Raw genomic sequence first — 12709 nt, 5'->3', positions numbered from 1 at the left:
CTCTGCCACAGGTGTTAACTTTTCTCCAGTTGCTAGTAGATAGAAATTTGGCTCTATCTACGGTTAAAACGTATGCTGCCGTCATTTCATCCTGCCATGAAGGCTATGGAGTGAGATCCGTTTTTGCGCACCGGCTGGTTAAGCGCTTTTTGAAGGGAGTCAGATGACAGAGACCTGTCACGCGCTCTTTGGCCCCGCAGTGGGATTTACCTCTGGTGCTCCGCGCTTTGGGAGAACCTCCCTTCGAGCCTCTGTCACAAATCTCTCTCAGACTACTGTCATTGAAGACCGCGCTTCTCTTAGCCCTGACTTCGTCTAACTGTGCGTTCACACCGGACGCGAGTGAAGCGAATTGCACGCGCGTGACGCGAGTAACGCGCCGCCCGTAACGCCCGAGTTTCGACGCCTGACCAAATTTTGTTCATTCGCGTCGGGAATGACGGAGCTAAGCTAACCGGAGCTAAGCTAGTGCTAACGTTCATAGTACAACCATTCTGCAAACTAATTAAACACACATATTTACAGAACTTACCAAGTCGACCAGTCTCCTCGGCAACTTTCACCCAAGCCTGCTCCTTTTTGTTGCGGTCTCTGTAGAGTAGACACGTAGTATCATATAGCTCCGGGTAGCCGCACACCGCAATAATAAGTTTCTCCTTCATCTCGGCATCAACAACGGGACGTTGGGGCGTCAAGACGTCACTGACGACCATGGCAAGATAACCACCATCGCTGCTTTGTTGTTTACCTCCTCTGGAAGTCCCAGAAGCGTCGGAGGGCCAAACGCCGTCGTTTTTGGGTTCACCCTATCCTGCAGAAGCGCATCCAGCTCGGCGAGTTTCACCACCTCCTCCAGGAATTCCGTCTGGATGATAGCCGCTTTCAGCGGTACTTCAGGCTGACTGGGGCCCAGTTTGAGGACCTGTTGGCGAGGGTTGGCGCCAGGATCTCCGGGCAGGACACCAATTACAGCCGCTCCATTTCAGCTGCGGAGCGCCTGTCCATCTGTCTCCGGTGAGTAGCAGTTTATTGTTGTTGACACACGCCAGTGACGTCGGGAGAATCTCAATGCTGATTGGCTTTCGCGGTACAGAGTCACGCGAATTCGCCTCAAAAGTTCAATATTTTCAACTATAGCGATGAGGCGTTGGACGCGAATTTCGCGTCTATCGCGTCTATCGCGTCCATCGCGTCGCGCTAAACGCGTCCATCGCGCCGCCCGGCGCGAATTCGCGTCTAATCGCGTCTTTGCATTGACTTTGTATGTAATCTTGACGCGCGAATTTGCGAATTCGCGTTTGGTGTGAACGCACAGTCACACCGACTCTGCCCGGTGCGCGCTCTGTCTCATTACGTGACGCGCACAGCGAGCCTCAGACAGACACAGCAGCTGTTTGTTCATTACAGAGAGCATTCACAAGGAAAAGCCCTCACGAAACAGCGCTTAGCCCACTGGCTGTGTGACGCTATCACACAGGCATATGCTGCAGCGGGAGTGGATCCCCCGCCGGGTATTCGAGCGCACTCTACGTTTTTGTCCTCCTCCACAGCTCTCCTCAGAGGGATGGCAGTGGCAGATGTTTGTGCGGCAGCATCATGGGCTTCACCATGTCCTTTTATTCGGTTCTACTTACGTGACATGTCTGAGTCCTCTCTGTCTCACTCAGTGTTGAACGTGCTCAACGATCAGTGACACGCTGTCAGCTCTGAGCGCGTTACGCACACACAGTCATCTGGTAGAGAGACATTATATGTGCTACAAGCTGGCATATATGTTCAATCTCTCTTTAAACTTATGTGTACGAGCCTCTGGGACTGCCACAATGCGTAACGGTCGTCCCTGCCTGTTCTCCCAACAGTTCACTGTGTGTTAAATGCGCACGTATCCGTCATGTGTACCCTCCTCCACTCACGTCATCATGGATTTGTGAGCCGTTTCGCCCTCTCATCACCTGCTCTGCTCGCGTTTGAAACTTTTTACAGTGCATAATTATCGTCCCCACTCTCCACAGCAGCAGGTGTGCCAGGCGAATGAGTGTGATGTTTTTCCACTCTGATCATTCACACAGGGCGAGAGCAGAGGGGAAACACAGTATGGCTTATGTCTTCCTGTTTTATTGTGCTCTGCACTAATGGGTTGAGAACTGGTGTGTGTTTAAGTGCTTGTGGATTGTGGTGGCCCAGTGGGGCATATACCACATCAGCTTCGCCCTTTACCAAATAGCGACTGCTACGCCTACACTCATAGAATCTGGGGTTAGCTCACTCTTCTACTCACAAATAACAACAGATCAATAATAATAATAATAATAATAATAATAATAATAATCATCATCATCATCATCATCATAATCATCATCTTCCTCTACAGCCTAAATGCTTATATTTTGCAAGTCTCTTCCAGATATCCATTAATTAAATCCAACATGTTCACTTATTTTGTTTTCTTTGATTCATTTATTTTTCTGTCCCTATAATCAATTAAGACTAGGAGGGAAATGTGCTTACATTCATCATCCTGTTAAAATAAATTGGAATAAGACCACAGCTAAATATAGTAATAGAGTAAATTAATGTAGCCTATATTGACCCCACTTCTCACTGATATCAGCACTTCATAGATTAGATTTAGTATTTGTGACACAATTCTTGATGACACAGTCAGAATTTCAGTCAGCTTCTTTTTTTTAAATTATGGAAATATCCAGACTGCTTGATGTCACACTTCGGTATCTTTGATAAGTTTAATGTACTTAATAAATTGTGTATTTATTATTGTTGTAACTACATGCTTGAATTTACTTATTGTAGCCTAAGAGCCATAATAAGTGTCCACCCTGGTATACAGTTATTCTGTGAATATTTCAGATTTTTTGTTTTTAAAGATACCAGCTCATTATTTTAAGATACTAAAACATATTAATAAAAAAAGAAAAAAGAAAATTCTCATAAGTTCTATAAAGAAATCAAAGTGGTGGAAATGGGTTTCCATAGTATGTTAAAAACTGTTTCATGGTGTTAACATGACACACAGTAATCTTCATTTATTCACAAAAGCATGCAGCTTTGCAATGTTTTTCACATGGACTAATTAAGTCTTTAAAGGTTTTCATAATTCTAAACATTTTGATTATAATAACTATGTATCATGGCAGTGATTTTTTTTTTTTTAATTTTGTTTGTTTTTTGCTTCTTGCCTTTACTTCTACAGAAGATGAAAACTTACTTTTTTGTTTGTTTTTCTTTTTAGTCTCCCATTTGGTTTTATTTTTTCTTCATGTAATTTTCATCTTATAATTTTGCTTTAGAATTCAATTTATATGACTTTATGTGTGAACATTTCTTATTTGTTTCAAAGCTCTCACAGACCCATTGCTACACCCACACAGTGGAAACTCGGAGGTTTGGGACAGACAAGATGAAACGACATCATGCTTATCAGATTTAACCATGTTGTGACTTTCTGAGCTCCAAGAATTTTTACTCTGACTGAAAGCACAAATATGGAGCTACACTAAAAGCTCATACACATCATACAATATGCACACACAGCTGGGTAGTAATGGGAGGCTTCTATTGGCTCACAGATTTTAGACATAAAGATATTATCAAAATATTTCATCGTTACATTTTAGAAAGACTTACAAACATTTGAATGAAGATACTTTTGAGAGTAACATTTCACATTTTGTTTTCCCATGATTCAAAAAGGGAGGTTTTATTTATTTAGCATATTTTTAAAGTAGGTCCTAATTTATTTTTTGTTACTTTACCGACTTATATGATAATGAGTTGTCATGAAATATTGGTAATGTAAATCACTACAAACCACAAATACCTTGCATGTGTACGCTTCATATAATATATAAGCAGACGTTGTTATCTGGAGGTGTAGGAGATGGTGGATGGCATGACACTTTAGCAAGACGCCCATCAAGCTACGGACCACTGTCCACCAACAAACTAAAAAAAACAACACAAAGCTATCAAATGTGAGAAGATATGTTTATTCTAGTTTTTGTTTTAGAGTCCAAACAGCTTAGGTGGATGATGTGAGGATTTAAAATCCTCTACAGATCAGAAAGAGAAGCTTTTGAACAAATGTTAACTAATGTATTCCTTTGTGTGTAATTTGAAAAGGAGTGGCATTTATTATATTATTTATATCAGGGTATATATCATTTATTATTTAAATAGCTTAATAACTTCATATTTAACCCAACACCGACTATTTCTTTTAACTTTTTAAATAACAGGATTTTCTTTCTTCTTTCTCCCCTCACCCACCCACTCTATTGTTCAGGAGCTGACCAATCCTGTGTGCGCCACCGCACAGTCTTATTTGCATCAGGGGGATACAAATTGACCGCTCTGCAGTATTACGTTTTAGTCGTTTTGGAAGGAACGCATCTATCCTGATCATGCCTGAAACCACCGTGAAAGCGCCCAAGAAGGGCTCAAAGAAAGCCGTGTCTAAGAGCGTCAGCAAGAGCGGCAAGAAGAGGAGGAGAACCAGGAAGGAGAGCTACGCCATCTACGTGTACAAGGTGCTGAAGCAGGTCCACCCCGACACCGGCATCTCGTCCAAAGCCATGGGCATCATGAACTCGTTTGTGAGCGACATCTTTGAGCGCATCGCCGGTGAGGCCTCCCGTCTGGCTCACTACAATAAGCGCTCCACCATCACTTCCAGGGAGATCCAGACCGCCGTCCGCCTGCTGCTGCCCGGTGAGCTGGCCAAGCATGCCGTGTCTGAGGGCACCAAGGCCGTCACCAAGTACACCAGCTCCAAGTAAACCGTCCTGCTGCCTCTGAGATTAAACCAACGGCTCTTTTAAGAGCCACCCACTTTATCTGAAGACTTTCCATAAATTAATACTGTCATTTGCGACCAGAACAATATTCAAAAACCACAGAAAAACAAGGTATAACATAAGCAGCAGGTTTTTTTTCCCCATATTTATCAATTCTGTGTATTGTTATTGACCCCAATATGTATGATATTTAATTACTACTGATTTTATTTTATATCCACTTCATATGCACTTCTGTTAGAAGTCTTTTGTTGTCTTTCTGTCTGTCATCTATGCAATATCAGTAAAGTAAAGACTTAAAAGTAAAAAATCTATAATGCTTCACCTTGTATCTTTTGTATGGAGAGAAATCTACAAACTTGGACACATCAACATTAAACACCCATCCTAGTTTCTCATCATGTGAACATAAGTTCAGCCCTCATTATCCACCTCTCCCAAATCACACACAATCTGTTTTCCTCCTGATTATACTTTGATGAACCAACTTTTTGCCACAAAGGCTCAGTTTTACAGTTGGTTCTTAACTCTGTAGTTTACGTTTGTACATTAGACACTTGGTGATTGTCAGGTATGAGAGATACAGATGACTTTGTTAAATTTAGCATCTATTTAGTCTACTATAACTTAGTTGATAGAAGATTTAATAAGTGATGGAAACTGATACAGCAGCCAAAAAGATCATCTACAAAGTAATACAGTTGACTTAAAGAAAAGACTTGCATAAACTGCACAGTTGCATATTCTGATAAATATTATATAGAAAGTATTTCTCTTTTTGTTTGTTTGTTTGTTTTTTCTTCAATGTGAAATACCCAAAATATTTCAGAGTGATCTGGAATCTCTGTTTTGAAAACTCTAATTCAGTTTACTCTGTTGTTATGATGACCCAGATATAAGTATTCTTAAATATCTAATTGATGTTTTTATTCGAAATGCTAAACTTTTTATTCATAAGCGGAGATGATCAAAGTCACCTCCTGATTTTTTTTTACCTTTTCTCATAGAATTCAAGGCTCCATAAACATCACCCAGTTTGTTAGGAAAGAAACAGAATACTGAGCTTTTGGAAAATTTTGCAATTTTTCCTCCAAATCCTCTGAGTGGATACATTCTTTTTCTGTGAGCTTGTATCTTCTTTTTGTCTCTTTTGTTGTTTTTTGTTTTATTTTATGCAATAGTCTTAAAATGCTGTTATTCATACATTTTGAATATACTCATGTCATACGTTTTTGGTTTTATATGTGGGTCCTGACAATTCATTTTTGTCCTCTGTGGAGGACATTAGTCTAACTAGTATAACTCAAGTATTCTTTATGCTATCCATTTGGGTCAAATTGTGTTCTGAAGAGGAAATTCAGGGCTTTCTAATGATGTAGACATTATGTGGGTGGGGTTAACAGGGAAAACACACACCCTTTTCAAAATGGCTACCATTACGTTTTTCTCGTTTTTTGCTGTCAGTGGTAACTGATCATTTTCTAGCAAAAGTTATGATTATTTTGTTAATATTTAATTTGTTTGCTTAATATAAGGGTCTTGACTTTAATTTAGAGAGATTTCAGAAATCCAGAGTAATTTCAACCTTTTCAAAATACACCTTTTTTTAAAGATATTTTTTAGCCTTTAATGTATAGGACAGACAAGCGTGAAGGGGGGAGAGAGAAAGGGAGTGATATGCAGCAAAGGGCCACGGGCTGGAGTCGAGCCCCGGCCGCTGCAGCAACAGCCTTGTATATGGGACACCTGCTCTACCACTAAGCCACCACCGCCCCCAAAATACACCATTTATTCAATGTCCTCTGTAGAGTACATCGGGACTTAGTACCCCCTGTTTTATAACCAGTTTCCACGATTCAGCAGGCAGAAGGCCTCTCTATTGTTAGAACAAATGTCTCCGCCCAGCAGAGCTCAACTACGTCCGCAGCAAGGATTTAAATATCCACGTTCACAACCTCTAACCTTCAGTTTTTCTTCAGAACAAACTAGACTCTGATAGAATGAGTGGTCGCGGCAAGGGAGGAAAAGGACTCGGTAAAGGAGGCGCTAAGCGTCACCGTAAAGTTCTCCGTGATAACATCCAGGGAATCACCAAACCCGCCATCCGCCGTCTGGCTCGCCGTGGTGGAGTGAAGCGTATCTCTGGTCTGATCTACGAGGAGACCCGCGGTGTGTTGAAGGTGTTCCTGGAGAACGTGATCCGTGATGCCGTCACCTACACCGAGCACGCCAAGAGGAAGACTGTGACCGCCATGGATGTGGTGTATGCTCTGAAGAGGCAGGGTCGCACTCTGTACGGCTTCGGAGGTTAACTCGTTGACTGTTCATCACTGGAAACCAAAGGTCCTTTTAAGGGCCACCCTCTTACTCATCTAGAGCGTTGACTTCCTCTTAAAATCAAATAGTGACATCCTTATGTTTAACTTAGAATATAACTAACACTGCAATCCCTCTAAAGGGAGATAAAGTGCACAAGTGACACATTAACTGCACAAAAAAGTACAAGGCAATATATTTAAGTGTTAGAGAGAACATGTTGTTAAAATGTATTTTAAATGTACTTACAAATATTTAGAACATACTTCTTAAAGAGCATGTGTTGTGTTTACTGGAATGATTGTGAAAACTTTGCTTGTCATATCATTTTGTATTAAAATCAGTGTTTTGTGATGGTATGACATTTTGCTGACAATTTTGAAAAAAGCATCATAATATCAAAAATATCAAAGTATAATCAAAGCTATGTTGAGATCGTTGATCCAGACTAATTAATAAACCCTTTGAAACACTTAAAGAAAGTTTAAAGAATATTATTTTTTTCAAAATTCCAAGAGTGCCCTGAATTGAAGAGTCTCCCATATACCCTGATATAAATGGTGTTCGTATTACCCACTTGGTAAGAAAAATGCACTTTTTTTCTTTTGTTTCGTCTCATCTTTTGATGTAAAAAAAAAAAAACCCAACCTTTCCCATGATGTTGATTGTAAAGTCTTACTTTCAAAAAAAAAAATTTTTTACAATAAATAACATTCTGCTCTTTAAAGATGGTGTGGGTGGCTCTTAGAAGAGCCTTTTAGTGCGTAGTTTGTTGATGAGACTGATGACAGCTCACTTCTTCTTGGCTGCTGCCTTCTTGACTTTGGGCTTGGCTGCCTTCTTTGCGGGGGCTTTCTTGGCTGCAGGGGCCTTTTTGGCCACCTTCTTGGGGCTCTTGGTGGGCTTTTTCGGGCTCTTTGCAGCCTTCTTGGGGCTCTTGACTGCTTTTTTGATCGCTGCGGGTTTCTTGGTCTTCTTGGGAGACTTCTTAGCGGCTGCTGGCTTCTTGGCTGCCGCTGTCTTGGGCTTTTTGGCCGCTGCGGGTTTCTTGGCTTTAGGAGCAGCTTTCTTGGTCGGCTTCTTGACCTTCTTAGGTTCGGCAGCCTTCTTGCTCATCTTGAAGGAGCCGGAGGCCCCGGTCCCTTTGGTCTGGACCAGAGAGCCCTTAACCACCAGAGCCTTGATGGCAGTGTTGACGCGGGACTTGTTCTTGTCCACATCGTAGCCTCCGGAAGCCAGAGCCTTCTTGAGGGCGGCCGCAGACACGCCGCTCCGCTCCTTGGATGCGGCCACAGTTTTCAGGATGAGCTCGCTGACGCTGGGACCGGCCTTCCTTGGCCTGGAAGCTTTCTTCTTGGCGGCTTTGGCCGGCGCGGCGGCTGGAGCTGGAGCTTCTTCTGCCATAATGTTGCTGTTGCTCAGTGTCACTCGAGAGTCTGACTGGACTGTTGAAAACTCTGAGCAGGAGGCTGGACATAAACACGGCATGAGAACCGTGGAGACTCAACCCAGCCCGTGGCTCCTCTGTGCAGTGTGAAAGCTGGAGCACTTGTGTTTTCTCTTGACTGAGAAAAGGTGAAAAACTAAATGTGGGACAAGTGCTGAAGGCTGACAGTGAAGGCAGCCGATAGCGGACTTGTGTCTCTTCATATTCAAGTCATGTAGAGCTCTGATGCTCTCTGCATTTTGTCTGTGGAGCCTCCAAACCTCACTTATTCACCGCCGTGGCCAGCACTGCTCAGTTGCATTTCCCACTCATTTCTCTCCTAAAATGACTTCAAATGCATCACAGCTCCATCAAAGCCGTTTTCCAGCAGCCCACATGTTTGTTTGCTCAGGGACTCGGTGTAAAAACAACCGTCTGCTGTCGATGACTTTGGAATAAACTCAAATTATTCTGGTCGCAGCAAACACACTGATGATGGCCGAGGCGCATGGTGCAGTTCAGCCAGACTGTACTATTAATGATCAAACACACGGACAAATTCATGTCAGCTGTCTGTGGAAGCAGTAAATGACTTTAAATGTTACACTGACACTGTTTCACTGATACATAGATCGTCCATGAATATTAAAAGACTTCATTAAGTGTAACACAACAGTTATTCAGTGTTTTCTGCTGCGGTCCTAAGGACTGACTGAAATTTAGATTTGGACTTCCTTCAAAACTCACAGAGTAACAGCAGCTCAGATAAACTGTCTGTCATTGTTCTGAATAGAAACCAGTTTGAAGGACACACATGTTGAGTGGATTTATAAGAGGCTCTGATGTGGAAAGGTGTGTGTATGTATATATATATATATATAGAGAGAGAGAGAGAGAGAGAGAGAGAGAGTCAGTGTGCACAAGCACCCTGCACAGCCCTGTTCTCCAACAAACCTTTATACAATCTGTCCTCTCATTTCTGACTCCCTGTCCTTCAGTCTGTTTCTACCCTGAATTTGTCACAGCCTGTCACAGTGTTTTCCCTTTTTTGGAAAAAGAGTAAATCCAGGGCACATGTTGTGTGGACTTTATTGATCATCCTGAGGTGAAGACATCTCTGTTTCTTATTTCCATTTGCTCCACATGTTATGTGGAAGTGTCTGTGGTCCAATACAAAGACTGCAGCCTGGTGGCAGCATCACAGCTCACTGTCAGCTGAAACAACCATGATGAGAAACAAACACTCAGTGATGATGTCATGAAACAGGACCTTGGACAGCGACTGAGCTGCTCTTTGGTGCTTTAAAAACAGATCTGTGCTTCACACTCTAAAGTTCTGTGTGGGACGTCCCACATATACAGCCCATTCTTTAACAGCAGCATAATTTGTGCATCATAGCTTCATCACAGAACTGTACTGTATTTGTACAAATGACCCGATGAGGCATTGACGTATCTTTAGTGCCTAATGTGTTTCCCTGATCTCTTCCTGAATTATAATACTGTGCTGGTATTCCTCTGAGGTGACTCAGAAAAGCAGGTCTTATTGTAAACAGCCTGTCTTGAATTAACCAAACAGACTGAACCAGAATCTGTGCCATAAAGCTGTGTGGAGCCACTGCGAACAAACAACATCAAGTCTGGTTGATTTCATGACTTTGAAATAGACCTGGGTCTTCAATCAATGATCACATGGATTTACAAAGAAGAAAATGGACTGAGACAAAGTCACACCCACAGACAAAACACATATTAATCAAGTGGGGAGTTATTTAAAGAAAGACACTGGTAAACAGGGTCAGACTCTTCCTTTCCCCTTTTTTTTTTAGAAGCAAACAAATATTTGCTTCATACAATGAGCTGAGGAGCCTCTTATTTCTCACAGAGTCATTCACTATCCTAAGCAGAGCTCTTTATGAGGTGAGTGCGTGGCTCTTAAAAGAGCCGTTTGGGGGGCTGGTTTGCAGCAGTCAGAGAGTGTCCAGGTTTACTTGGCCTTGGCGGCCTTCTCGGTCTTCTTGGGCAGCAGAACAGCCTGGATGTTGGGCAGCACGCCGCCCTGAGCGATGGTCACTCCGCCCAGCAGCTTGTTGAGCTCCTCGTCGTTGCGGACAGCCAGCTGCAGGTGACGGGGGATGATACGGGTCTTCTTGTTGTCGCGGGCAGCGTTTCCAGCCAACTCCAGGATCTCAGCGGTCAGGTACTCCAGCACAGCCGCCAGGTAGACGGGGGCGCCGGCACCGACACGCTCCGCATAGTTTCCTTTGCGCAGCAGCCTGTGGACACGGCCGACTGGGAACTGGAGCCCAGCACGGGAGGAGCGGGTCTTTGCCTTGGCTCTGGCTTTTCCACCGGTCTTCCCGCGGCCACTCATTTTTCAGATGCTCTCTAAAGTCGGGACAAAGAGAAGTGTTCCCTCAGCAGCTCAAACCCTCCTCTATATATCCACGGAGCGCGGGCCGGTTCCTGCCAGACCAACCAGAAAAGAGGCTTCAGCAGCGCAGCAGAGGGCGGCCCAGCCTGAATTTTGGCGGAGCTTTTGAAAGTATTTCCAGCCAATAAGCAGCGGAGTCTCGGGCGGTGGGTCGCTCCTTCAGGCGGTGCTGACCTCCGTAGGAGCCCCTCACCAATCAGGAGCCGGAGGTCTGAAGCAGCGTCACCATCTCACAGCCGCTCTCAGAGTTTAAGAGCAGCGCATCACGTCGTTCCACTGCATCATTCTCCTTCCCAGAGAAAGAAGAAGTCATGGCAAGAACCAAGCAGACCGCTCGTAAATCCACCGGAGGCAAAGCCCCGAGGAAGCAGCTGGCCACCAAGGCTGCCCGTAAGAGCGCCCCGGCCACCGGCGGCGTGAAGAAGCCTCACCGTTACAGGCCCGGTACCGTGGCTCTGAGAGAGATCCGTCGCTACCAGAAATCCACCGAGCTGCTCATCCGCAAGCTGCCCTTCCAGCGCCTGGTCCGAGAAATCGCTCAGGATTTCAAGACCGATCTGCGCTTCCAGAGCTCCGCTGTCATGGCTCTGCAGGAGGCCAGTGAGGCTTACCTGGTGGGCCTGTTTGAGGACACCAACCTGTGCGCCATCCATGCCAAGAGAGTCACCATCATGCCCAAAGACATCCAGCTGGCCCGTCGCATCCGTGGAGAGAGAGCTTAAACACTCTGCTGCTGCTGCTCCACAAACCACAACGGCTCTTTTAAGAGCCACCTCACTCCTCACTCAAGAGCTCACTCCTCTACTCACAACACACGCTTCACTATTAAATCTAACAGATTTTTTTTTTTTGTTTGTCAAATTAAACTATATGTACACTCCAATGCCCCTTTAAATTAAAACAAAAAGAAAAGGAAAAATACATTTTTATAACACCGATGTTTATTATCTCATCTTCTCTCCTCTCCCCGTTATTATGTCAGATGCCTCATATTGATCTTGTGACCCTTTGGAGGCCTCTAACTTAAGGTTGGAAATCACTGAACTCGACTACAATCTTTCAGAAGCAGGAGACTTTTCCCTAGTGATGGTGAAATCGAAGCTTGATGAAGCAGTGACCCACTTTAACGCAACAGCTGCGAAGCATTTCATACAGTCAGAAGAGCGACATCTGCTGGCTGTGTTTCAGAACTGCATCTGAGTGGAAGACCTGAAAAAGCCTCAGACTGCCTGTCAGATACTGCTGTGTACTTGTATTTAACAAAAACAGTGTATATCTATATAGCGTGAGGGAGCAGGGGAAAGTAATGTGCACGTGCTACTTTGTATAATACACAAGTGTTATGTGATTTAGAAGTTAATGCTAGTGCTTCTGCCATTGTGGTAATATAAATGGGGTGCACTGGTAAACCAGGGATAAATTTATTAAATCTATTAAAAATAATTTAGGATATAGATACATAGATACTGCATAGATGCTGTCCATGGTGAAAAGCAGAAAAGAGAAGTGATCAGAGACCTTTGTGCTGATGCATATAAAAAAAAATAGAAATAGACACTGACTGTGTAAATATTTTGTTAAAACATGTCCCTTTATACAGCTCTCTGACCTTCACTGAACTCACAGTAATATCCGAAAAGATGAAGTGGTGAATGCTATTCAACAATTGAACTCTGGTAAAAGTCCTGGTCCAGATGGACTGCCCACTGAGTTTTATCA

General features: G+C 43.5%; 3 protein-coding genes and 1 pseudogene across 4 annotated transcripts; 2 read left to right on the top strand and 2 right to left on the bottom strand.

The window, feature by feature from the left end:
* The first annotated feature begins 4405 nt into the window (after window positions 1-4405).
* On the top strand, window positions 4406-4953 carry LOC125886808 (histone H2B 1/2). The gene has a single exon (XM_049573134.1). It carries the CDS (start codon window positions 4422-4424, stop codon window positions 4794-4796), a length of 375 nt encoding a protein of 124 aa, XP_049429091.1. The 5' UTR covers window positions 4406-4421; the 3' UTR covers window positions 4797-4953.
* A 1852-nt stretch (window positions 4954-6805) lies between these two features.
* LOC125886819 (histone H4 type VIII-like) lies at window positions 6806-7217 on the top strand (annotated as a pseudogene).
* Window positions 7218-7922: 705 nt separating this feature from the next.
* LOC125886795 (histone H1-like) lies at window positions 7923-9816 on the bottom strand. 2 transcript variants are annotated; one of them, XM_049573117.1, is made up of 2 exons: window positions 9795-9816; window positions 7923-8515 (listed from the first exon to the last, which is right to left on the bottom strand). In XM_049573117.1, the coding sequence occupies exons 1-2, from the start codon at window positions 9814-9816 to the stop codon at window positions 7923-7925; spliced, it is 615 nt and encodes a 204-aa protein (XP_049429074.1). The 2 variants fall into 2 exon arrangements, with proteins under 2 accessions (XP_049429074.1, XP_049429073.1); XM_049573116.1 differs by lacking the exon at window positions 9795-9816 and having other exon boundaries at window positions 7923-8534.
* Window positions 9817-10454: 638 nt separating this feature from the next.
* Window positions 10455-11008, bottom strand: LOC125886804 (histone H2A). The gene has a single exon (XM_049573129.1). The coding sequence runs from the start codon at window positions 10928-10930 to the stop codon at window positions 10544-10546; it is 387 nt and encodes a 128-aa protein (XP_049429086.1). The 5' UTR covers window positions 10931-11008; the 3' UTR covers window positions 10455-10543.
* Between the last annotated feature and the right edge of the window lie 1701 nt (window positions 11009-12709).

The sequence above is a fragment of the Epinephelus fuscoguttatus genome, linkage group LG4 (genome assembly GCF_011397635.1).
Source record: "Epinephelus fuscoguttatus linkage group LG4, E.fuscoguttatus.final_Chr_v1".
NCBI classification, from domain to species: Eukaryota; Metazoa; Chordata; class Actinopteri; order Perciformes; family Serranidae; genus Epinephelus; species Epinephelus fuscoguttatus.
This window is presented reverse-complemented; position numbering and strand designations above follow the sequence as displayed.

Excerpts from the sequence above, each read along its gene's own strand:
- LOC125886804 (XM_049573129.1), bottom strand. The coding sequence starts at position 10,930 with ATGAGTGGCCGCGGGAAGACCGGTGGAAAAGCCAGAGCCAAGGCAAAG.
- LOC125886808 (XM_049573134.1), top strand. The coding sequence starts at position 4,422 with ATGCCTGAAACCACCGTGAAAGCGCCCAAGAAGGGCTCAAAGAAAGCC.
- LOC125886795 (XM_049573117.1), bottom strand. The coding sequence starts at position 9,816 with ATGACATCATCACTGAGTGTTT. Across the intron at positions 8,516-9,794 it reads GACATCATCACTGAGTGTTT|CTCCAGCCGCCGCGCCGGCC; the intron begins GTTTCTCATCAT and ends AAGAAGCTCCAG.